Consider the following 27,153-nt stretch of genomic DNA (forward strand, 5'->3'; position numbering starts at 1 on the left):
TTTGTGGTGTACTAAATATGTCAAAACTGTTAATGACCGAATGCTGTACATTTGTTCACGCCTGTATTAATATTTTAGGGTTTGGTATTTTGTAATATCATTTATATAATCCGTATTTAAATCTCCACTTAATACTTGCTGTTGCATTCTTGGTGGATTGCCTTCCATTTATGTAACTTTAAAAAAGCAGACATGTTTATGGTAAGAAAAACATGCTTTCATTGTTTAATAAAAGGATATTCCTTGTACCTGGTGTCACAAAAACAGGATTTTCTGATCATAAAAATAATTTCCATTCCAAATTCTCGCTTATCATGCACCAATCGATTTTTTTCCTTCTTTATAAAGTACTGGAAAACGGCACTTTCCCAATTAGGAAAAAACTACAAATTTCCCCAATTGCTGTCCAAAAAATTCCCAGTTGAAAGGTTAAAAAAAACAAAACATTTTTAATTTTTTTATATAAGTTAGTTTCCCTTTATAATGCAGCTCTATGTCTTCAACTAAAGTAAATATCATATTTACAAATTGACAACACTAAGTTATCAAATTTTAAGTATCTTGCAGCAACAAATCAAGTACATGTAAATCAATTTCCCAATATGAAGACTTCACAACGTGAATTTTCCTAATTTCAGGGGTTTTCCCGCACATTTTTCCCCAATTGAGCTGGTACCAGCACTTTTCCCAATTGGGCAAAAAATCTCTGTCACCTTACCTCCCTTTGACCTTGACCTTATTCAAATACAAGAAGGCTATCCCTTGTTTTACAGGAAAACGGGGCTTATGTATGTGTGTAAAGTGTCTGCATGGGCTGTTTAGGGATGTCACTTTCCACTTAATTTGGATTTACAGTTGAAGAGACTTTCTTTAAAAAAATCCATTAATTTTGTGTCGACCCTGATTAACCTGTGTGTACTGCACATGCATTAAGCCCCGTTTTCCCAGATCGAGGCTCAGTGTCATATGATAGTTTTCTCATTTGCAGACATGTCACATAGATGTTGAGAGGACTACAGATGTACAGACAGTTATTGCACAGTGCCTACAGCAACTCTCCATTCCTGTAAGTTTGTTATCCCAGCCATAGGCGGATGGATATTGTTTTGGCGTTGTCTGTCCGTCTTTCCGTCCGTCTGTCTGGCACTTTTGTGTCCGGAGCCATATCTTAAAAGTGCTTTGGCGGATTTCATTGAAACTTGGTATGAGTATATATATGGATAAGAGGATGATGCACGCCAAATGGCATTGTACACCATCTGTTAATAACGGAGTTATGGCCCTTTGTATCTTGAAAAAATGCTTTTTTGAGTGTCAAATATAACACTATTGTGTCCAGAAGCATATTGGCGGGGGATATAAATTCAACGAATTTGCTTGTTTTGATAAGTTTACATTTACAACAGTATTTGTGTCATAGCACAGTGGTCAGTTAACCATCTAAATTTTTTCCCGGGTAAGCTGGTCTACCAGAACTAAGTACTTCTTCCGGTCATTCAGAAAACTACCCTGCTTGCATCATGATTACATGACCACTACCCACACAAGTTATGTCCCCTGACCAGGGATTGAACCCACACAAGTTATGTCCCCTGACCGGGGATTGAACCCACACAAGTTATGTCCCCTGACCAGGGATTGAACCCACACAAGTTATGTCCCCTGACCAGGGATTGAACCCACACAAGTTATGTCCCCTGACCAGGGAATGAACCCATGACCCTCTGATTTGTAGTCCAGTGGTCTACCAACTTAGCTGATGATACTACTACTACTACTAATAATAATAATCATGGTAATCATCATTGTCCTGGTCATCATCGTCAGTGCCCTTGTCATCATCATTGTCAGTGCCCTTGTCATCATGTTCATCATTATCATCATCATTATCAATAATCAATTTTGAGTATCATCATTTATAATCAGAGTCGCCTTCGTAATCATAATAGTGAGCAGTGTTATGTCATGAAAAGAGATCGAAGTAAACAAGATGATTCAGTGTGTTATCTCTGTGCACTGTTTACAGAACTCAACTGTACAAGTATATCTTATGTTAATGATAAATAATCATAATATTGATGTTATTAATCAACTGGTGATTTAATTAGGCAGGTCTTACAAGGTATCTTTATAATGATTTATTGTAAACTTCAATCAGTGCATCTGGCATTTACGAAGAATTAAGGATATGAAGTTTTGTTGTTAATTTCACTTAATCAATTAGTGTTTTTTGTGTTATAAATGATTTATTGTATCCGCTTGTATGAGATTACAAAAATAATTTATTGTCAAACATGCCAGTTTAATTGCAATAAGTTCCATTTCATGTAAACATTTACAGTTCATTAGTTTTTTCCTTGAAAACATTATTCATTTTAAGGTTGAAAACTGTTTATTTGCCTGTCAGATTCAAGAAATGAAGTCTCCATCAATGTCACCCCTAAAAACAACAACATCTTCAGCCTTTTAAGATTTCAAAACATGCTTGTCAGTAACAATAACTTTACAGTCAGTCATGTAGTACATATTCACTGTTTGTTTGCATAGTTTGACACAAACAACTGTATGAGTAGTCATCTGGTGACAACAATATGTAAACAAACTATTGGCAGTCGTAACATTTCGTGTCGCAATATGTGAAACTTAAGTGACAGATGTTGATGAAAGCAAGTAGACCCCGTTAACATTCCCCATATCAGTACTGTAGGAGTTGCCCCATGTCACATTTATTGCCCAATCGTCATGAAACTTGGTAAGAACATTTGTGCAAATGATATATCAGCCGAGGTTGAAACTGGGTCATGTTGAATCAAAAACTAGGTCACAATTTTAAATTAAAGAAAAAGTGTATTAACAGTCTAGAGCTATAAACGCCCAATGTTCATAAAACATGCTCAGAATATTTTCCCAATGGTATCTGAAAAAACTTGGCCATGTGAGGTAATAAACTAGGTAACTAGGTCAAATTACCATGAAAAAAGTGAATAAGCAGTAAATGTAAAATGACTGCAACATAATATATGCAGCAAGTAGCTACATTTTTGTAGTAACTTGACTATCAAATTTAATTTGCTATCCTGGTTTTTGGTTTATTGATTAAATATTGTGTTGTGAAATTGCTTAAACAAAGAATGTGATAATCATCTTTTATTGGTGATGTGATTTTTTTTAGAGCCTGTTTTGGCTTGTAAGTTCTTTTCAAGGGAATTGTTCACATGTATTGGAAAAATAGATTTTAAAATGTGTATAGTGTTCACACATTGAGCAAAATAACACATCTGACTATGATATTTAGCTCGACGTTTTCGGAGAAAACCCGAGGTATTGTCATAGCCAGCTCTTCGTGTCGTCCTCCGTCTGCCGTCTGCATCGTGCTAAAACCTTAACATTGGCTCTAAAATCAAAGTGCTTCCACCTACAACTTTGAAACTTAATATGTAGATGCACCTTGATGAGTTCTACATGCCACACCCATTTTGGGGTTTACAGGTCAAAGGTCAAGGTCACTGTGACCTCTAAAAAAAAAAATTCTGACAAGCTTTCATTTATTCAAAACTGCACCCGTAGCCGAGCGTAGCACCCGTTATGCGGTGCTTTTGTTTTAAATAAATAAGATGTCTTTTTATTAATCATCAATCAAAATCAGAAATGTTATTTAGCATTTGACATGCTGGTCATCAATAATGTAGCAAAACATGATTTACCATAAAAGCATTTAAGTTATTCACTGTCTTGAATAATTAAATGGTTTTAAGACATTCACTGAAGTGTGTACTAACTGAAAACTGTTATTGTAATTCAGGTTTTGAGGATGCCTTTTTGAATTTGAAAAAAAGAAATCTGTTCTCTATTAAGTTACTAATACATAATTCAAGATGTCCATGTTTGAACGCCAAAATGTAATTATGCTAAGTTATTTAACATAATTTATCTATTGAAAGGCAAAACAACCTATCTTTCAACAATCCACATTATCGTGATAAGCCAGTCTGGCTTTGACTTTAACCAGTAGGACTCTTTTTGCGTGTGGTCTGTCTCATATATGTCATTTTCACATCATAATAGGTTCATTAACATTTGATAATGTTTTGTATATGTGTTAACAAAGATTCAAGTACATGAATTTCAGAGATAAAGAATGCAACGTGACAGTCGGCTCATTATTTATTGTTATTATTAATTTTTCAAATTCCTTCATGTTATCAAATATAAACATTTCTTACGATGTGATTTAATGTTTCATAGCTTTTTAAAGATTTTGCCAATCCTTAGTTAATTTGCAATGTTTTACCCCAACCACCATTGAACAATTTTAAAACTGTAGCTGGACACTGGACAGTCCTTAAAGTTGAAACAGCTTTTGTAAACAACAATTATAGTAATCATCCTTTTGTCCACACACCTTTTGTTACCCACACAGTTTTGAATACCACACACAGATATTTTAGTTTTATGTGCTTTTTTTAATGACAATCATGAATTGACCATGGATTGCAAAGTGCGTACATTATTATTTTATTGTTTCCTGGTGACGTGTTTTGTTTCACAGTAACATGTCGTGTGGTGGTCAATGAAAGAAAACAAGATGACTAACAGTAAAATTATAGCAGTGCTTTGGCATTATTTGAACAGGCTATGCATTTCACATTATTGATTTTTCAGTGAAATAATATTTTCATTCCACATGGGAAGATTTAAGTTCCACTTTGTTTTGTATGTTCAGAGCACGAGCATCATAAGGGTCTCTATTTAGTTTTATAGGAGGAAGGTTTTCATAATAACTAATTAACTTATCAGCGTACTTAGCCAACTCATCTTCTCACTTGATCATCATCATTATCATCATCATCACCACCACCACTACCACAGTCATCATCATAATCATCATCATCTGGTGTATCTACATGCATTTCTGTGGACTTCTTGACATGTTGTTCATTGCGGGATCTCTAAACTAAAGTAAGATGAAACTTCAGAAAGCTACAAAGAACCATTGTTGATATGGTGAGTTATGGAGACATAAGACATTTTATACCATAAACAAACCATTCAGAAATTAACATCCAATAGTGGCACGTGTGTGTTTTCCAGGAGGATCAGGCCAAGGACTTCCAGCTGTGGTGTCGAATGGGTCCAGATGAGTCCCCTTACCCACTCTGTGGTGAGTGTTCCTTTATATTTCAATCAATTTGAGCCTTTCTCTGGGAAAACGGGGCTTAATTCATGTGCATAAATTTTCGTCCCAGATTTGCCTGTGCATTCCGCACAGGCTAATCAGGGATGACATTTTCCAACTAAATTTGATTTTTCGCTAATAGGAGACTTTGTTGAAACGAATAATTCCATAAAAGCATGTTTTCCAAGAGGTCAGCTTAATTTATTTTAGCTTTGTTTCTATCACAAAGCCTAGGGCATTAAGATACACCCATGAGTGTATTTTCTTGAGTGTCAGTGCAAAGGTCTTGAGAAGGCTGCCATAGTTGGGATCAAACTCAGGAGTGCTCATTTGCAATGTGAACGTATCGATTACACCTATTGGTGATTTATTGGTTACCTATTTGCGGGAGTCCATGCGAACAAGCACTTTAACGGCACAACTCTTTATCAGCGGTATGTGCAAAGAAAGATTCTGGCATCAAGGGGACACTTAATTTGCTGCAAATAATATTGTGCTGTATTGGCTCCTTGCGATGCCCTTAAAAATTGTTCCAAGCAGGCAGCCTTCCATTGACATTTATTTAAATGTAACTTCAGGTTTTAAGTTATTTCATTTTAAATGTTTTTTGTATAGATAAACCTGAAATGATAGCAATAATTAAAATTAACTGAATTGCTTTTTAATGCAAAATATTTGTGATATTATTTTCATTTTTCATACATGTTTAAGTAATTTGATTTAAATGAGCAATTATTCAAGCTGACATGCCGTCAAGTATGACAGTTTGCATGTATAATGGGCCCAGGTGTATATGATAAACAGCTTAATGTTCTTCATTTGACTGGAGAGCACATAACATGTAGGTTACACTCTACTAAATACATTCACCAACGTGCCTCATATGAATAGAATACTATTTGCTAAAAATTTAATAACATTTTTTATGCTGGAATGTTTTGTCCTAGATATCAGTTTTATCTTGTTTGGTAATAATTAATTTTGACAAGTATGCACAAAGAATGTGCGGAGTTAAAAAGACATTACCATGTTTTGGGAGCATTTGCATAATATTTGTTAAAATATTTTTATTGGCGGACAGCACTCTTTAATATGTTGTTGTTTTTCATAAATCTGTTTTCAAGTAAACAAGAGTGCATCCTGAAGTCGGTTAAATATTTCTAGTAATTATGCTAATTTTCAAGGTAAGAAATGACATTAACTATAATCCATCTTTTAAGGTCCTGTTTGCTTATACTTTCCTAGGTTTTCATTAATTAGAGTTCAAAAGCATACAATCTCATTGGAGGCTTACTGTTCTCTTTAATTTACTTGTCTTAAAATATACCAATTTTATGAAATGTAATGTTAGTTATTTAGATTTGTTTTCAAATTATGGGAGCTATATTTAGTTCCCAATTTTCATAACAAAGTGAAAGCATGCTAGAAAATGTAACCTTTGAAACTCATTTCAGTTTATGTAACCTATTTAATGACTATTTAAGTGTATTGAAATGTAGATATAATCTCAAATAAAAAATACCTATTTCTTTATTAGTTACAGGTTGATTTTATTTTCTCTATCTTTAGCAAGGCTTGCTTTCATCTCAGTTTTATTACGTCCTGTTACGCTTTTCATGAAGGCTCACAGTGACACTGACCTTGACCTTCTCAAATCCCAAGTACTTTGATTGGTACAGGAATAAATGGGGATTCAAGATGCAAGAAAATAAATTAGGCGTGTTATGGGAATAAAACAGACTTGATGCATCTACGTAAAATAGCGTCCTGGATCAACTGGTACATTCTGTTAAAACTAATCCTTGATAACACCTGTTATGGTGCTTTGTGTTTCAAACATTCAAACAATTATTTTCTTGACATATATCCTGTTGCGGAGATTCTGATCCTGACAAGTCAGCGGGGTGAGCACGGGCCGGGCCGGACATGATGGAGATTTAGCGTGAAGGTCATTTAACCTGTTTTTGCCAAGCCACTTGCCGTATAATCTGTTGACAGATTACGAAATATCAAAATGCATACAATTTGTCAACAATTAAGTGTAAAAATACATTCAAACTCATTATTTACAATAAATAACAACAGATGGTTTTCAGATGACTTTATGGATTATGTTAAACTTATTGCCTCCATACATCCAATTTGATGAAGAGATGCACTAGACAGAAAATATAATCACTTTTAGATTACATCTTGAATTAGCAAGCTGGAATGGGAGTTTTCAATGTACAAAATAAGCGGTATGATATACAACAGATCTGTAACAAAAATCTTAAAACAAGTTTGTTAAAGAGGATTGGCTTGTTATTATGGTAAACATTTAACTCACACTGAGTAACCTATTTGCGTGATTATTTAATGATCCATAGGACACAAGTAGTCCCAGTTTCTGGTTTTGTGAATTTAGTTTTAAATGAAAGACTAAATTTTGTGAAGCATCATGAAACACTTCAAATACTAGATTTCTTAATTATGTTTCATCAAAACTTTGAATTTAGAGTGTTGTGTGACCAAGGAAAGCATCCAATCATTGTATCTTTTCATTCATTAAACCCTAATAGTAATGACAATGAAAGAGAGAAAAATAGATCAGTAGTACATGTATTGTATTTCATTTTGCAATGTGATAATATGAAGGCTCCAGCAGCTCCAATCTTATTTATCCAATAATAACTTTCACACGTTTTATGTGAAAATGAATTACCTTTTCAGACTGTTAAACAGGTTCACGTGATAAAGAGCCATCTTTTATTGCAGACATGGCAACAAATATAACACATTAGATAATCTTTTAAAACAAAATTTTCATCCAAACTGCTGTTTCAGATTAATGTTTTAAAACCATCAAAGAGACATCCTTTGATGCAGATTATAGGTCTAAAGGCAGGTCCCATTGAAAAATAATTCGTTGATTTGAATGATAGTTACCAAGTAGGACCAGTACTATCTGAAACAGTGACGCAAATTAGCACTGCGTCAATCTTGGGTGTTATATTAAAAGCAAATAGGGCATACATATATTCACATTTCACACTGATTACAAGAATGTCTGTTTTGTTGTGAATTCAATTTTAGCTCTTAATTGATATTGCATGGATTTGATTGTAGCTAGGATTTTTTGGGGTGGGGAATTCCAGTTAATTTTATTACCGGCCCATATTTTTTAATACAGTGACATTCCTGCGCCTAAAACATCCGCTTTCATGGTATTTTTTGTTTAACCCTTAAAGCGCTGGAGCTGAATTTTAAAGGCCTTTGCAAACAGTTTGGATCCAGATGAGACGCCACAGAACGTGGCGTCTCATCAGGATCCAAACTGTTTGCTATTCTGATAGTATTCTTTGAAAAAAAATGAAGAAAATGCTTATTTTACAAATTCAGCAGACGACATTTTAGCAGACGACAAATTTCCCAGCATGCAAAGGGTTAAAGGAAGTATCTTCTTTGTGAAAATCCAGTAAAGGGGGATATTGTCCTCCCTGATTAGCCTGAGCAGACGGCTAATCTGGAACGACACTATGCTCATGCATTAAGCCATGTTGTCTTAAGCTCAGACCTCAAAGTTTGCAATTGTAATATTAATACAACCTTTGGGTAAATATGTATGTTGTTGTAAAATACACAATGAACTATTGTTATGTATTTTATAAAAACAATTTATGCTCTCATAGTTATGTGCATTTCAGAGAATTAGTATTTATTTGAAAGGTATTTTAATGCTTTGCCACTTAGAAGCAAAGTGAAAATGGCTATGTGCAAACAGCATAAAACCAGAACAGCCTGTGAGTGACTCGCATTCTGTTCAGGTTTTATGCTGATTGCCGCTCATCAGTATCTAAGGGTTGGAAATGAAGCCTTTAAAACTTGAATTAAGCAATAAAGGTCTTTAATTAAATGTAACTTTCTATGGGACTACGAATGCATCAAAATGCATATGAAAGTGGTAAAGGGTTAAAACATTTATTTCATACACTTAAAATACAGATGAGAAAATGTATCAGTAGTTATCATCTACAGTTAATTAATTTGGCAGCAAATATATGAGCATACATTTATATCTGGTCGGTGTAATCGCAATTACAATTCAACTGATGATATGCTTTATCTCATTGAATCATATTAACTGATAAAAGCAGTGATAACTAATTGTACCGCTGCACTAGTTAGATGGACAGTGTATATGTATCTGGCCGGTACGATTAATAGGTACAATTTGTACTCAGTTGTGATCAAACTAATCGTCCAGTTATTAGCTCATAATCACTGATAGGGAGATTATATGGTGTGCAAAAACTGATAATAATTAATTTGAAGTATTACATGACTATTTTCCAACCAAGGAAAGATGATTGCAATTATAATTTACTCTTTTTGAACTATTTTAAGTTGCAGAATTTGAATGTAAATACTTTTGTTTTACAGGACTTACAATTCATCACAAACCCACACACAGGATACAAAATATCTTTACAAAACTTGTGCTTAAGGACTGTATACGCGTGAAAACTGCTTGTAATACACACCAATTTATGTACATAATTGAATTTACAGTAATATTTCAGCAATCTATGAACATGGGAAAACAAACTTAAAAGGTTGTTAGTATGAATTGATAAATACACGAGTTAGCAGTCATTTGTATGTATGCCATTATGAACCTTATCATATTTAGTTCATCATCATTTAAGACTTCTACTCTGTGAACATTCAGACATGTTAAAGATCTGAAATTTGATAAAAAGTAATTTATATCACAATACAAAGTCTATATCCATAATTACGGATCAATATTTCTAAAGCGCATCTATGTAAATAGGAAAACATAAAGAAAAAAACTATCATGCCAGCAATAAAGGTTTTTTAAACTATCAATTGCTAAAGAATATTAACTAACTAAAAACTTTTTCCATTGGCTAAAAATGTTTGCTCGCACTTAAGCCTGCATTCTGTGAATAAATCCACAATTGCATCGAACTCTGCATGAGTACGGAAGTCAGGTAAAGGTGATACAATTGGGCTCAACCACCAAACCACTGACATGGAATAGGTCGATAGTTGGGAAATTTAAAAGCCGGCACATTCCTAAATCTCTTAGCTTGCTCCCAAGCATTTAAGTTGAACACAAGAATTGACTTTTTCAAACCTGCCTTTCGAGTGGAGGCCTTTAATTCCTTGCCATGTATGGCAGACATTAAACTGGTACTTGACCGCTACTTGAATGGGGTCATTAGTCGAGGGGGAGTGTTTACCAGCTGCAAACAGAAAGTTGGGAATGTTCGTATAAGTCGAAATATTTATCAAAGGTTCAGTACCAAAGTGTTGTGTCTAATATAGCTTTGTAATGCAGGTACATTTGTTTCACCTACAACTGTTGATTTGTTCATGTTTAAAGATTCTTTTTGTTCAACATTGTAATAACATTTTTTTTAAAGCAATTTTCCCGGCTAATAATTGAAGACTATTGTTCAGAGATATTTGAAATGCAATTTTCATGCATGGCATGAATAAATCTGCAAGTCTTTATTCATTGATGTAATCAGTAATGATTTGTTCCACTTTTATTCTCATGGGAAAACATAGTGCAAAATGATTTTAGACATTATCTACAGTTAATAAAAAGAGTAGCTCTTTAAATACAGCCTTGAGGGAAGAAATTTCGCAAATGTATTGAAAAAGAAAAACTGTGATGCCTTAATTTTAAATATTTATCATTCAACATTAATAGTTAATGCGAATTATCAAAGAAGGAGAGTAAATTAGCTGACCTTGTACTGTCTCTTAGTGCCAACAAGTCTGTCTGCAGTGTGGGTTGAGGGAGTGTTTTAAATGGCGACAAAATGGTCAACATGTCAGGCAAAAATATTGTAATTAGGTCTTTAGCCAATATAAGTGGCTTTTTGAGAGATATTCAGGCTTTAATAGGGACTATAAACAAAGCCATATAGCGTTACAACAGTCTTTAAAAATGTGAAGTCCAAAAGAGTACATTTATGCTGTTAAGAAAACACTTGCACATGTATCACAATCAAAGTATTTGTATTATACACTTTAGAAGTTATTACTTATGTGTTTCCTTGTTTTGATTTTATTTTATTTAATATCATTTATGCTTTTTTGGGGGGCTATTTACTGGTATTATTTTTTTGCATATGGAGTAAACATGCAAAAGTAAATTGTCATTTGGGATATGATATTCAAAACAATATTTAAATTTTACATATTTCACTGAAAATTAAAATGTTTTGTAATTTCCTCAAGCTGTTCATCAGAGAAAAAACACAAAGATCTAGCTTGATAATGGCATATAAACTATTTGCATTTATTTTATCATACAAAAGATTTATTCATGTATTGACTTAGTATTCTAATAGTCTACAGACTTGCTATCTTTGTGCCAAATACATAGCACCCCAGCAAAGCGGACAGGGAACAAAACTTAAGGCTTAATCCAGATTATCAAAATCCCTTTTGTTGACCAAGCCTTTGGAAGCAGCTTATCTGTGGTCAGTCCCAGGTTGATGACATTCCTGCAATATTTCTACATTATGGGATCATATTGTTTGTTTTTCTTAAACACGTGATTGGATCAAACAACAAGTTTGTTTTCATATTCTCCCATTATGATTTATACTTATGCTTCTTGAAAGTACACTGAAAGAACTGTAAAGAGATATTGGATCAAGGTGAATAGGACATTCAGTTATAATAAATAGCATGTAATACCCAATTTAATAATTTTAATGAAGGTTTCATATTGTTAAAAATAAAATAGATAAATAAAATTTTCATTAATATTACTTACATTGTATTATTGTAAATAAAATCATGTCAATTAAAAAAAATAATTTAAGAACTTTTATTGAAGTTTCTTCTTTTTTTATATAAAAGATTAGAAATGTATGTGAAATTTATTTATTTGATTATCTTTCCATAAGAAAAATGTTATATCAATTCCTTCAAACTCAAGAAAATAGTGCCATAATATGTGATAATTTAGTCCTTTATTAATAGCTTTTTGTTAAGAAATCAATAAGCTTTCATAACTTGAGCAGCAATTTAAGTGTAACATTGGACACTTACCATTAAGTGTATAGATCGAAAAATATAGCTGAAGTACCTTCCTTTCAGTTCTAAATGCTTACATTTTGTATTAAACCAAAGTCTGCTTTTTCAATTTATATCAATTTTTTCTATAACCCAGATTTGTGAACTGATTTGTTACCAAAAGCTGAACAAATATTTACCTTATAAACTACAAGGCCCAATAAATGGACTTTGTTAGTGTTTGAACTATAAAAATGTATGATAACCATGCAGACTTAAATCGTTTTGTAAGTGTACCATTTGACATGCTTTCATAGCTTAGATGATTGCTATTTCTAAAAATAGCCAACAATTCTGATTGGCTGACAGCATGTCAACTGGTCACATGACCTTGATTGATAACTAACCACTATACTATACTCTAGCTTTTCATTTACTGTTATGTTGTAGAATCAGTTTTGAAGAGTAAATTGAAGAAGTAATGGCATGGACTATTTAGTGAATGAGGACACATTTTTTAATGAAGAAATAATTCCTATTTAATTTATGTATTGGATTACATGTGAGTTAAAGAACACTATACATACAGTGACACTATGGTTTTATTGAATATGACAACTTCTGCAGGTAAATATTATTATTAAATATATTACAAAATTAATGATACATACACTAATATTTATTTAGTGTATTTCTTGTCTCTTTTTATGAAACATTTATTAAAAAATCATTATTGTCTGTCAAGTCTAAAATTTAATTTATTAAATTATGAATTATCTGACATCAAAATTGTATAACAGTATGAACATTTTGCATGGCAATATTACAGTATACTGTAATGAATGTATTTTTTTTCAACGATAATACATATATTGGAAAATTATTTTTTAATAAAAGTTATGCTGTAAATTTGTTCAGCAAGAAAATTATTTCCTGTAATTGACTAGTTGCTTAATTATAATACTAATTAGGTTGTATATGTGCTGAACAAGTTATTGAGCTCCTGTAACTCACTATTCACTAATCATGTTATGTGTAAATAACATGCATATAACGTGTTATATACAACACATTTAGAGATGTGAATAGATTATCATGATCATCTTTGATAATTTGGCAAACAACATTCTGATATTAGCTGACAAAACATACTCAAAATGCCACTGATAAGAAAGATCATCTGAGATAACTTAAGAGTACTTGTCAATAATTTTTTAAAGCCCCATATTTACCCTCCCCAAGTTATAATATGTCAGTATAAATCATGCTTTGACAATATGTGGACATAAAAATGTACTTAAAGCATAAAGTCAAATAAAATCAAAAACTATTTAATGCACTCACATGCCTTTTAAAATATAATATTTGCAAATAATCATGATCAGAAGGTCCAAAAGCCTTTTAAATCTCATATCTCATTATTGTGAAAGTAAGGTGTTTTGATTTTGGTGCGTTCTAAATGAAAAAGTTGCAATTAACATGGCACATGTTTGTTAATGTATTAATTTGAGGGTGAGGGGGGGATTATTTGTTTTTAATGAAACAAATTAGTAATGTGAAGACACTTAATTAATGTTGGACACAATAATGTTAGTGTATTGGACTCCTACAATGAAAACAAGATGGAAAAAAATTGTATGCTTATGTTAGTAATGAGGATAAACTTGTAAGACTTTGCCAGTAATTGAACAAGAATTTTCTTCCTTTTAGATAAGTTATTGCCATATGCAATCAAGCCAATTTTAAATTAAAACATTTGTGAGAACACTTATTGAATTGTGCAATGAAGCCAATTTAACATTGATATCTTCTTTTAGGGCACTGACTGATTTCGTTTGCTATTTAATTAAGCAAATTTTAAAATGTAAACGTTATTTTCTCTTCTTTTAGGGCATGAGCTGCCTTACGCAATCAAGATGAGCCAAATACGAGACTTTGTGAAGCACAAGGACTTCAACATGCCCCCAAATGAGATCCAGCGAATTGTGGAGGAAATGACGGAAAACAACCACAAAAACGAGTTCTTTTTGAAGACCAAAAAGTCGCAAAAACGGCACAGCCTCGGTTAGTACAGGATAAAGTGATTAAGAGCTAGGAAATGTTACTTGTTTATCCTTTAATTATTTTTTTCTGTAGTGTAAAATAATGTTTGTTTGCCTTTTAAAATACTGCATGTTGGGCTGATATATTAAAATTCTAAAATTTAGTGGAGAATTCTATCCAGAAAACAAATACAATTAGGAAAAGAGAAAACTTTGATGACCATCCTTGGAATAGTGCTTACCCATTAATAATTAATCTTGAAACATTTATTAGCCTCTAGAAGGTGTTAAATAGATTATGCTTTTCATAAGACATAGGCAAAATCCTATGCAATTTATGATAGGTTGCTTATAATTATTCAAAGGCAGCATTTAAGGCATCTAGTTACAAAATTTGGCCACTTACCTGTCATATTGACTTTCTGATATCATGCAGACATGTGAAATTCTTGTTGTGTCATGTGATGCAATGCTTTATACCCTCTTCGAAAGAGTTTTGATGGCTAGATTGCACTAAATAAGGCAATTTTAGTGGGTTGTATAATTATATAGCCAAGGCTAGGCAATAGCTAATAATATTGATGCAATGTTTTAACTGAACAAAGTAAGTGCAAAACAAATCCAGATTAATGCTGTTTACTTCAGACATATTTTTTTAAGTTTGTTTGGGTGCCTTTACAGGGATAAATATACTTCTATATTATCTTATCGATCAAACAGTTTAGTTTGTATACGAAAAGAGTTAAAAATAAAATAAATCTGTGCATGTAAAAAAGATCATTAAGCATATTTTTAAAAGTTAACAATATTTTGGATAACATTATATGCATATTTCAACAAATTTTTACATTAACACCCACAAAATCTTGTTTTTGAGAATCGCGAATCCATGAAATTCTTGCGCATAATTTACGCCATCATCATTAATTAGACAGTTTATGCGGCCATCAAACGTCACGCCTGTGGTTATTAATGAATACGAAGAATTCTCATTTTACATTCATGGCTGTTAATCCTCGCAACATGTACCAGATGCAAATGTGACAATTATTTCAGTTTAAATTATAGGTAAATGGAGGGAGGGCCCAATAAATGTTACCTTGTTTGGACATTTATTGCAGGTGATTCAATTCTTTAAATATGTCCACACTTGATAGAATGTTGTTATGTTGATTTTCATTTGTTTTTTATGAAAAGTACATTTAATGTTAAACCCACCAATACTAAGAACCGGACATTCTGTTGATTTCCAAATTGCGTGATAAATATATACTATTTAACCCATTTATGCCTAGTGGACTCTCCCATCCTTCTAAATTGGATCAATTTATTTCCAAAATTAGGGATGTCTTGTATATTTATTTCTATATTTAGAATATTTCTTACAGAAATTCCTTTAAGCAAACATCGCAGACCCTGATGAGACGCCGCATGATGCAGCGTCTCATCTGGGTCTACGCTGTTTGCCAGGGCCTTTTTTCTAGACGCTAGGCATAAATGGGTTCAATGCTCAGCTAACATTAATGAGGTTATAAAGTTCACTTTCTTTACCACACTATGCCATTAACACACTCCCAAAAACAAGCAATCAGTTATAGTTTGACTCAGCTTCATTGCTTTTGAAAATCATGTCCCTCCATCCCTGAATGTGACAAATTACATTATGACACAAAGGTCAAAGATAACAACACAGTTTTGATTTAAGTCCATTAAAATGAGATTTATAAACAATTAAGATTCTGAGTAGTCCTCATGATCCAGTGTAAACAACAACATTTACATTATCAATGAAAACATTATTGTATATAAATCATTGTTGACAAATTGTGATGTGATTGAAAAACTTGTAAATACCATCGGTAGAAACTTGTTAATACCATCTGTAGAGATAGAACATTTCATGAATTCTCCATTACTCATTCATCACATTTTTGCTTGATATTATAAACATTTTTCAGCTAGAACCCCTGGGGGTTTAGGTTTAGTATTGAAAACCACATCAATTACCCTGAGTTGCAAAATGATGAGTTTATTTTGTATTTACTAGTCAAAATTAAAATTGAGTAGATATTAATTGCTTTGCACTGTGAAAGTGATCACAATATTTTGTTTGGTGATTAAATATTCAAAATTACATCTTGTCTACAGTTGGATTAATATTTTCATATTCCCCATGTGCCTGCATGGCTCTCTTTTCACTTGAGTATGCAATATTTTTGATGTTTTGATATATTTGATAATCATTTGAACTAAATCTACTCAGTTCCATTGTTTAATACCTCATTTAAAGCTATATTTTTAAGGATTCTATTTTTTTATCAACAATAAAGAAACACACACCAAACGCCCCCATTCATTATAAACAATCAACATATTTTTTATTTTGTCTCTAAGCATGCATTGTTAAAGTTACAGTTTTATGTCCACATTTGACATGAATAAACTTGCTGACAGCTTAAAGGTTATAAAAGTCATGCAAAGAAGCTGAAATTATTTGATAGATAAAATAATGTACTAAAATAACGGAAACACATTTCTTTGTTTGAGACCCTAGGGGGAATTTTGGTAATGAATTACCTAATTGGATCTAATTATGGTTCGGGGCAATGCGCAAGGTGTTTTAAACAATAGAAAAAATATCTTGAGGATATTCCTGGTCATAATTGTTTATCTGTCAAATCAAAAATGCTGGTGTAAACTTTTTAAATTGAATAGTAATTCAGAAGTAAGTGAATGCATATTTTTTTATTGACAATGTATTTCTAATCTGTTCAAAAAAACTGCTGCTTCTGTTAAGCCTAAGCTAAAAAGTGACGGGTAAAATAAAATCTCCCTTAAGTCCTTTATTGTTCTTTTCTTAAAAATACTTGAACAGCTTTATATCATGTGGGTGACACAATTGTTATTGGTAGAACTAGTCTTTATAAATTTAACCTGACCTTGTAGGTTGAATTGCACCTTTGCCAGTACAATGTTTTGATTCAATATTTAATTGGTACTTTACACACCTTATATTCAGTTATTGTCATCCAGTTTTTGGCCGCAGATCAATTGTTGCCAACCCTAAACCCTCTGACCCCACCAGGTGTGAAAACTGTCTGCGCCACATGTAATGTTACACAGAGCAGCATTATGGTTACACACCACCGATTGTCCTAACACAATACATCATGTATATTGTAGTTGCATACTTGCCAATTGTTATTTTAATCAGCTTTTTTCAATGTTCTGATTTTATCAGTTTAATTATTTTTGCATATAATTGTATTAGTCACATTGATACTGTAGTTTTTAGAGCGTAGGCAGTGCACCAACAATTGCGTCTGCATTCCTTTAATCCCATTTTGTAAATATTAAGGAAATGACTAATATGCGCATGTAATGAAATTTAAAACTTAAATTTTCTTTATATACATGTTTTACGTACCGATACATGCATGAGGGTATATATGACTGTTCACCTTTAGGTTGATGCATAATATTATAATTTGCCTTATAATTTAATATAGTGCGCATTTTAAACCCTAATCCACACCAATCATGTTGTCAGTTTGGGCTGTAAGTATTATTTATGTCCATACTGAATACCTGTCATTTTATGAAAAATGATCACTTTTCAATGAACACAATTGTATAATATCAGTTTCAAAGTATCCTTTATTTGTGGTGATCTTAATTTGCCGTGTTTAATAATTTGTCTAATGTTTGGTTAGCATGCTAGCAAAATGGCTGTCTGTCGCCAAAATAATTATACACATTTAAATGAAATTATCATTTGAATGGAAAAAATAAATTGCAAGAATATTTAGATACCCCCATAAGTGTTGTGACTCGGTCAACTTTAAGTTAGGTTAGACACCACTAATAGTTATGAATGAAAATGTTTGGTTTAGAGTAACGCTTGGGTGATTAACGTGCGTGACCAAAGTCAATTTCGAAAGGCTTCTATCCTTGTTTTCGATAATTTACGGTAATCATTCAATTTGTTATCCCAGCCAGCTGACTCAAACAAGCCTTAATTGTCGCTGTTTGTGCTTGCATGGCAAAATATTTAGTTTTATTAATTTACAGTCACATGCAGAAAAGCGATTTTTTTCGGCATATTTCAAATCTGTGAAAAAGGGGTTAAATGCATGTGCATTGTGTCATCCCAGATTAGGTTGTGCAATCCACTTTTACGCTTTTATGATATATTTCGTTTCAAGATTTTAAGTCTCTATTTAGCAAAAATCAAATTTAGGCGGAAAGTGTTGTCTCTGATTAATTTTTACGCACAGGCTAATCAGCAACGACACTTAATGCACATGCATTAAACCCCCTTTTCACAGAGCATGGCCCAAAATTAAAACCTTAAAGGCCTAAATATTTTAAGTCCAGTTAATTATTATTTAAAAACACTAAGCCAAGTTGTTGTTTTTGTTTAACGTAAATCAAATGCAGAATAACTTTTGCAAAAAACGTCCTGATATTGTCCATTGTTGCATTTTCTCAAGATCTCATAAGGTGATCAAAAAAGGTTTACATTTTCTAAAAATTTCATGGGATGATTACAAAGATTTTGCATTTTTCAAGATTTTATTTGGAAAATACAAAGGCCCAGAAACTGATCAAAACTTGGGTTATGACACTTCACCGATAAAAAAATAATGTAAGAGTCATCTAAAGTTCAAAGTAAAACTTGTTTTTGAAAACAGCTAATCAGATTCTGACAAGTTTTCAATAGAACATCCTTACTTGGTTTTCATAACTGTTCACACACGAGTAATTCAATCATGATTTGTAAGTGCTTTTAGTTTAATCTATAGGTGGTAAACCGAAATTGACCTCCCATTAATTTGGAGATATTAACCTTTTGATTTTAAGAGTCAACAACTTTTCGACTAGGATCTTCACCTTTTTGTAAAAAAAAAATTTTGATTAGTTCTGATGGAGTGTAATAGATATTGGTTGAGTATTAAATATCTCGCACGATGTATCTTCAACCAATGAAAAGATTGAAAGAGGAGTTCATTTTACAGTATCAAAAAGTCATTGACAAAATTCATTAAAGGTAATTGCTTGTTTACCTTTGTTTAGCTTTCTTATCAAATGCCTGTACAGAATTCTTCAAATAAGAAGAGACAATGACATAAAAAACTAGTAATTACTAAAGTACCGGTTGACCCATCAAGCTTCAATTTAACCTTGCAGTCTCTATATGACATCACCCTTAATTTACATTTGGTACACTCAAATTAGGAGGACCACACACTCCATAAGTCTGCCTTCAAGGCTCCTCGTTACTGCAGCGAAAATTGGGGCAATTACCTGTCATGTAATTGCATGTACATGGCTGTCCCTTAAAAGACCACAGGTGTCATCAAAACATGTTCAGCAATGGCTGATAGCCCCTTTAATGGCTCGTGGGGGGTATAAAGTATTCAGAAATGATATTTGAGTCACGTCCAAATTATTTTACTCCCCATCTGTATCTTAGTGACGGCTGCTAGATTGGTCAAATGCACATGTTTTTTGCCCTGAAGGTCATTGCTATGATGGTTGGTTCATGTTGCCTAATTATTTTGGTTGTCAACACTCTCTCATTGGCATGTCAATCACTCTGTGCCTTCTGTCAAGTTTTATGTTATATTTATCTTAGTTATGTGCTGTCCTCTGCTCTATTTGGAAGCCTTCATGGCTATTTGATTTTTTTGTAAACAGGTTTAGGAGGGTTGATTGTTTGCGGTCTGAAGGTGTGGCCTGACCTGATGAAAACAAAATTGTTTGTCTGATAAGCTTATAATAGATTCCTCCAGAAATTCATTCATGTTTTGTTATTGAATAACAAGTACAATCCATAGATTATGTCCAAGCTTGATGTATGCAGCTTAAATTTTAAGTATTGAAAACAACAATGCTGAGATGTAGTTAAAATATTACTTTTGCTGTCGTGACACGTTTAGAAAAACAAACTATACATTTAACTTCGATCAAAAACATGAAGACATACATGTATGAATTGTCACACAGTCACAATTTACCCCGGTATTTACAAAGGGAACCAAAACAACTAGGTGTTTGAAAATTGTTATGACACCATACATACAGAAAACTGTCGCACAGTCACACAAACAACTGGTATTTGCAACGAAAAATACAAAGACATAAAGAGCATTCTAATAATAATTAATTTTTCATCTGCTTTCAGAAGAAACAACAGCAACAAAACCAACAAAAACAAAACGGAAGTTCACTATTTTTCGCAAAAATCGGGAGGATAAAAAGCCCCAGCCTCAACTCTTTGGCAGGAACTTGACGGACGTTACATCGCCAGAATGCTTGATAGCGAAACCAGTAAAAGAGTTGCTGACGATTTTATTTCGAGAGGGTCCATATACAGTGGGCATCCTACGGAAATCGTGCAATGCAAAACTGGCGAAAGATCTGCGACAGAAGCTGGATGACGGGGAAGACTGCATTAATTCAGAAACCTGGCCGGCACTGGTTGTAGGATCCATACTCAAGGTAAGGCATGAACAAGTTTTATAATTAACTCTTTCAGTGCTGGAACCAAATTTTGAAGGCCTTTGCAAACAGTTTGGATCCAGATGAGATGCCACAGAACGTGGCGTCTCATCAGGATCCAAACTGTTTGCTATTCTGATAGTATTCTTTGAAACATAATCAAAGAAAATGCTAATTTTAGAAATTCAGCAGACGGCATTTTAGCAGACGACAAATTTCCCAGCATGCAACATGTTAAAGATGAGGATTGTTTTTCTGTGCATTTGAAGAACTTGGAAATTGATTGATTATGCAACCTTGTGTTATGTTTTGCTGTGAAACATAATCCAATAATTTGGGTAACAACTCACAATTTTTCATTTATATTATGTGACAACTTGGTTCCATTTCACTAGACTTCAGTTATGTAAATTGTTGAAGCATGTAAATATATGCAAGCTTATTGTTAATGAAACCTGGAGTAGTGTTAATACTGGATGCAATGTTCTGCAGGACTATTTGCGGTGTATTCCGAAGAGTCTTCTGAGGGAGGAACTATTTGACGACTGGATAGCAGCAAACAGCTTGGATGATCCTGCAGAGAAAACAAACAAACTAAAAGAGTAAGTATCTTAGTGTATGTTTTTATTCAGATGATATTTTCATAAAATATTTATAAAAAAAGCATTCTGTTGCATGAGGTTTTACAGCCATGAAGTCTTAACAATTGAAGGAATGATGAATATTGCAGAGTAAATTTAATGCAAGGAGGCCAAAAAAATATTTGTGGATACTCCTACAACATACCTTGTTTATATTTCAGCACAATATCCAAGCTGCCAGCCACAAATCGTGAGCTATTACGCCACTTCATGTGTGTTCTCTACCACATTGATAAAAAGTCAGAGGAAAACAAAATGACTGCCTACAACCTGTCTGTGTGTATTGCACCGAGCCTCCTGTGGCCAAAAGGGAACAACGATCCCCTGGCCACGCCCCCTGCTGTGCTGCAGTTCATGATCGAGCACTGTGCCACCGTGTTCGGGGAGGACACGGTCCACTTGTTTGGTGACAACGTAGAGCAGAAAATGCGCCAAGATTCCAGCACGGACTCCGACAGCATGCATAGCGTTTTGAGCTCACACAGTAAGTGTGTTGTCAGATTTAAAACCAACATTATAAAATGGAAGTGACTGGTGAAATTATTATGTGTTGTGATATTTTAGCGACTTTGCCAATATTTAATCGATTTGAAATGCATTGAATAAAAAATAGGTTTTATATATTCATTTACTGTACGTAATAATGCAATAAAGATTTGGTTTATCATAATCATATCATTCACACTGATGAGAATAACAGAATGCACAATTCCCATTATTTTCTCGTCTATTCCCAGGTAACTTCCGTCGCGACGACTCTTCCATCGACAGTCTGGATCACGAGGTGCTTTACGGTCGTGAGATTGACTCGAGCCCAAGTGCCCTGAAGTCGCACCACTTCTCTCCATCAAACCTGAGCGGAGACTCCGGTCTCATAAGTGACTCTCAATACTGTGATGAGGACGGAAATGGCAACGAAATTTCGAACATGCGTTCTTATAACCGTAGTAACTCAGACTTTTTACAGCGGGATATTTCAAATGAAGATGAACTTGAAACTGCGAGTCATAGTTTGAACAGTTTGGAGATCCAGTATTTGTATCAAGGTTACGATCTGCAGAATCCAGTGCCTCCACCTAGACGACGGAGTCGTAAAGGTCAAGGTGAAAATTCAAATTCGCCAAATATGGAGAATGATAGACGGCCAAATCGATACCTCTCTCAGGCAAACTTTAACATACCACCACGGTCTTACCGAATGACTAATAGTCAGAGTGTGGACCGGTTTAAGCGAAGGTCCACAGAATCGCTGAAAAGTGTGGAGGAAAGTTCGGAGGCAGATTCTGAACTGAATGTTAAAGCGTACCGAAAATCAGAGCTGACACTGCTCAAATCCCCAAGTGGTTATCATTTATACTTACAAAATACAAGTGACGGTGCTTTGCCGATGTCGCCTCAGTCGAAATACTCGCTAAGTAGTTCTCGTGACAGTGTGTTGAGTGACTCCTCTGGTTCTTACTTAAACAGACAAAATAGTCCCGAGCCGATGTCTTCCTCCGCAGAAACACCTGACCAGGAAGACAGTGGCATGTCAGAATGGCTGAGTCACCAATCAAAGCATGTGATGTACTCTGGCTCCAAACATTTACAAAGACGGATAAGCCATGATGATAGTGAAGTTGGCCTCAAAATTGACAAGAAACCAGTGAGTAAAGTGAACTATTTAATATCGCCAAAAACCTCACCAAAACTGCAAAGGCGGTCGCCAATTCCTCTTGAGGCAAGACGATCATTCCCTTTGCAACCAACATTGGTCCAAAGAGGTTCTGGGTCTAATACGTCTAAAGAGGCGGAGGATATTATCAAGTCCCCAAAGCTGTCTGTCATATACTGTTCTCAAGAAGGGCTCGATCGGCACGATGTTCCTCATCCCAAAGACAAACAAGCATCTCCTCATTTGGATATCTACAACAACAACGCATTTATGAAGCAGCTGACCATGTATGGTGCCGGGCTGCAAGGCTCCTCACCCCCACCCCGTGTTGTTCTACAAGGACTTTCGAGCCAGTCGCAGGCTGCAAAACCTTCCCAAAATATGCCTGTGCGAGGTAATCATTTCATACTAACTGCGGCTGATTTTGCAAACAAGAAACAAAAATATCCAATGGAGGAAGCTTCAGTATCAAGTGAAGATGAAGATGATGGGGATTCAGATGAAGTGGAAACATACAGGGTCCAGACAATATTACCGAATGTGCCATTGAGATTTAACACCTCTAAACCATTGATTGAACATCATAAAAGTGCTAGCGACAGCTCTAGTCATTCTGAAGATACTGTAAAATACAGGCCAGAAAACCCACCAGCTTACGACGTTGCTGTCCACAGAAATAGACTGTTAAAACAAGGTCTTTCTCCAGACAAGAGAAGTGATGACGAAATTGAGACGGAACGTCAGCGGGAAGCTAGCCTGCGTGCAAAACAATTATACGAGGAGTCAATACGTCAGTTCCAAGAAAGGCAACTGGTATCTCAGGCTGTGAAACAAGAACCAAATATTGTTTCAAAAAATGACAGCGTCTCCTCAGATGAGTCTGAGACAGCCTCCTGTTCGAGTGAAGAAGAGGAACCAAAATATAACCCTCACAAAATCTATGAAGAATCTTTAAAACGATTTCACGAAGAACAGCTGAAATCATCTCCTTTAACTGTTGATGGTAAAAACATTTCGCTTTTGCAAACTAAAGGAGATGAACTAGAAGCTTACTCCGGAGTGAAGGTTGGGCTCAGTGCGGCTAATAGCAATCCTAAATCTGAATCTCCCAGCCATTCAAGAACCTCATCGGGCAGTAGCAAGACCAGTAGCAATGAATCAACACCAACGGCGCGTCCCATTCAGCCCCCACCGTACAATAACCCCCCGCCCTATCACAGCCAGCAGAAGGAAACCAGTCCTGGCGATGCAAGGAGGCATTTGTTCCCCACAGCGGATGACTCCGCAGTTCTTGTAGAGCGCAGTGTTGCCCAAGGTACACAACAAACTGTTAATGCAAGAAGTGATGTGTTCAAAAGCTCAAATCAAAATGCTCACAGTGCATTTGGTGTTCCCAAACGAAGAGACAATATACTTGTGTCAAACAGATCAAGAACTAATGTTGTCAATAGTGTGGATCGGCTTAGGGGACCTAATGTTTCGCACAGTGCAGATTTCTCTGTTCAGAGTGCCCCCAAGGAGGCTGGTTCCTTGTATCGTGCTAATGTGACAAACATTCGAGCATGTGCTCCTCCTACTCAGGTAAAAACTGTGAACCCCTCTAGTGATGCTGGAAGTCAGCCGGGGGCAAGTGGCGTGTTAAAGCCTCGTGCGTCGTCAGTTGAACCCAGCATTTCACAAACTGTTGTTTCTAAAGCAGTAACAGATACGCAGGGACCCATCTCTTACAGAAATCCACAGTTTAGTAAGTCTTCAACTAGCATGAATGTCGTGAAATCAGTGTCTTCTGTGCCGCCACAGCGGGAACGGAGAAGCTCAGTGGATGGTTCTAGCAATCGACCAAATCCTGAGAAAGACTTGCCTTGGAGTGTCAAACGACTAAGTAACATTTTTGACACCGTAAAAGTTGACGGAAAATCTTCGTCAGCAAACTCATCACCCGTTTCAACTACCACGCTATTATCATCAACAAAATCATCGCCATCGTTTGCATCATCGTCTCGTTCAACACCCAGTCATGATGAACAAACAAACTTTATTCTCAGCGACACTGTGCGATCGAGCATGTCGAGTAATAGCAGCAGCAGGAGTAGTTTAAACCAGTCTAGAAATTCCGTTTCGCCAGTCAAGAAATTCGGACCATTGGCTAGGGATTCATTTAGTTCTTCAGACAGTTCGGAATGTTCTTGTAGATACTCGCTTAGTTGTCGTCGTGACAATGACAACTTGGAAGAACTGAGTGACGCAAGTCTAACTGACATCACATATGTGTAAATGCTTGAGGATGTTTATTACTGTATGTGACGTTCAAATAATATAAGAGTGATATGTATGTAATTGAAACAAGTAATGTGGAATATTCTCCAATTTGCAAAATTTTATTTGACTTAATGTGTTCAACATTTTAGAATTATTTTATCATTTTATTCTGCTCATAATTAGTATATACATGTATGCAAAAGTTAAAATCTGTTGAACTGTATAGAAAATAGTTAATTCATGAATATCTTTAAAATACTCTTCATTTTTATCCTGCACATATTTTTCCTACCTCCATTCCATCTTGTAGAAGAGTAGCTTATCAAAACTGTACAAATTGATGTAGCAAAAGTTTGTTAGATTTTTCAAATGTGCTGTCTTGTATAATATACTACTGTAAATATATTGAAACATCTTATCTTTACAGATGTTATTCGACATGCTCCTCAAAATTGATAATTCAACAGTTTTCCTGTTGTTATAAGGAGTGACTGTGATATGTAGAAAAAAAACGGGACAAAATTTGTTCTTTTTAATTTCTTGTAGAAAAACTAGTATCTTATTGGTTTATATTCAATATGATATGTTAATTGTAATTTTACAGTTATTTCTATATGAGAATTGTACATAGACCCCTACCCTTGTAAAAAAGTTCTATATACCATTTGAACTGCATCATGCAAAAAGGTATCTTATGCCATAAGCAGCCAGTGAAGCTTCAGACGAGCCTACGCAGATGCGCAGTCTTGTCAAGAGCAAGCCTGACTGCTTAAAAGTTGTTCAGGTTTTGTTGTTTAATTATTGAACATCCTAGCTGCTGACCAGACTGTGCCAATGCGCAGATTGGTTTGGAGCTATGCTGGCCGCTTGTGGCTTAAGACCCATTTTTGCATGATGTGGGTCATTTAAATTAGGATGAAAAGAAGCCTCTATTAGATGTCATTCTTTCTAGTTGTCAACCCAACTGTTGCAAATTTTTTAAATGATTAAAATTTATTTGCAAACCATAAAGTAGATTAATTAACTGCATGATATTTTAGCAATATTTTGTATATTGTATTACTTGTTTTATATGAAACTTTGACGCCTTCTTTATAACTCAGGTTTGTACATGAAAAGATTCAATGATTATTATGTACATTTATGCATATTTATGAATATTAGTTATGAAATATAATAGTGCTTATTTCATTATTAATAAAACTGTTGAATAAAAATGTTCAATATAAATTGTCTTATTTTTTTATTTTCATTATATTTGACACAGTGTGCTTAATGCCAAGAATAAGTAATACAATTTAAATCTGCAAACATTTAACAAATTATTACGAACCAAATAGGAACCCTTGTGTAAACTGCTTAAAAGGTCACCATTATTTATTGAGTTACAAGTACTGTTTGTGCCAAAATGTTAAAAAAATTCAACAAAAGAACTTCATGTTTCCCCTGGTTTAGCACTGCTTAGTCTCTGGGAAAAAATTGCCTAGTATTTATACCGACCTGTGTTACGCGGAAATGGGTCTTATGCAATAGGCAGCCAACATAGCTGCAGATCAGCTTGCACAACCGTATGGTCTTGTCTGAGGCTACCCCGAGTCTGCTATTAAGTCTGGCAATGTTTGATGGTCTCTTAAGGGGACATGGTAACTCCTGACCAGATTAGCTATGCTTGCCAAGTACATATGAAAACCCATTTTGCATGACACAGCTTAACTCCAAAATTTGTTCTGACTGGAATGGCTCAAAACATGTCACCAGAAATATGCCACTTTCCGTTACCAGCCCAGTATTGCAGACAGTAATTCAATTGAAATAATGCAGGTACGTTAACTG

General features: G+C 34.4%; 1 protein-coding gene across 6 annotated transcripts in view; it reads left to right on the forward strand.

Annotated features, from left to right (window-relative positions):
• LOC127853683 (uncharacterized) overlaps nucleotides 1–26,550 on the forward strand; it is a 171,132-nt gene extending 144,582 nt beyond the window's left edge. For all 6 annotated transcript variants that reach the window (XM_052388397.1, XM_052388396.1, XM_052388398.1 and 3 more), the window contains 7 exons: nucleotides 989–1,066; nucleotides 5,092–5,161; nucleotides 14,111–14,284; nucleotides 20,450–20,766; nucleotides 21,259–21,368; nucleotides 21,569–21,891; nucleotides 22,145–26,550. In XM_052388397.1, the coding sequence (XP_052244357.1) occupies nucleotides 989–1,066; nucleotides 5,092–5,161; nucleotides 14,111–14,284; nucleotides 20,450–20,766; nucleotides 21,259–21,368; nucleotides 21,569–21,891; nucleotides 22,145–25,335 (4,263 nt within the window). In that variant the 3' untranslated portion in view covers nucleotides 25,336–26,550. The remainder of the gene's footprint in view (nucleotides 1–988; nucleotides 1,067–5,091; nucleotides 5,162–14,110; nucleotides 14,285–20,449; nucleotides 20,767–21,258; nucleotides 21,369–21,568; nucleotides 21,892–22,144) is intronic.
• Nucleotides 26,551–27,153: the final 603 nt, after the last annotated feature.

This window comes from Dreissena polymorpha, chromosome 12 (assembly GCF_020536995.1).
Source record: "Dreissena polymorpha isolate Duluth1 chromosome 12, UMN_Dpol_1.0, whole genome shotgun sequence".
NCBI classification, from domain to species: Eukaryota; Metazoa; Mollusca; class Bivalvia; order Myida; family Dreissenidae; genus Dreissena; species Dreissena polymorpha.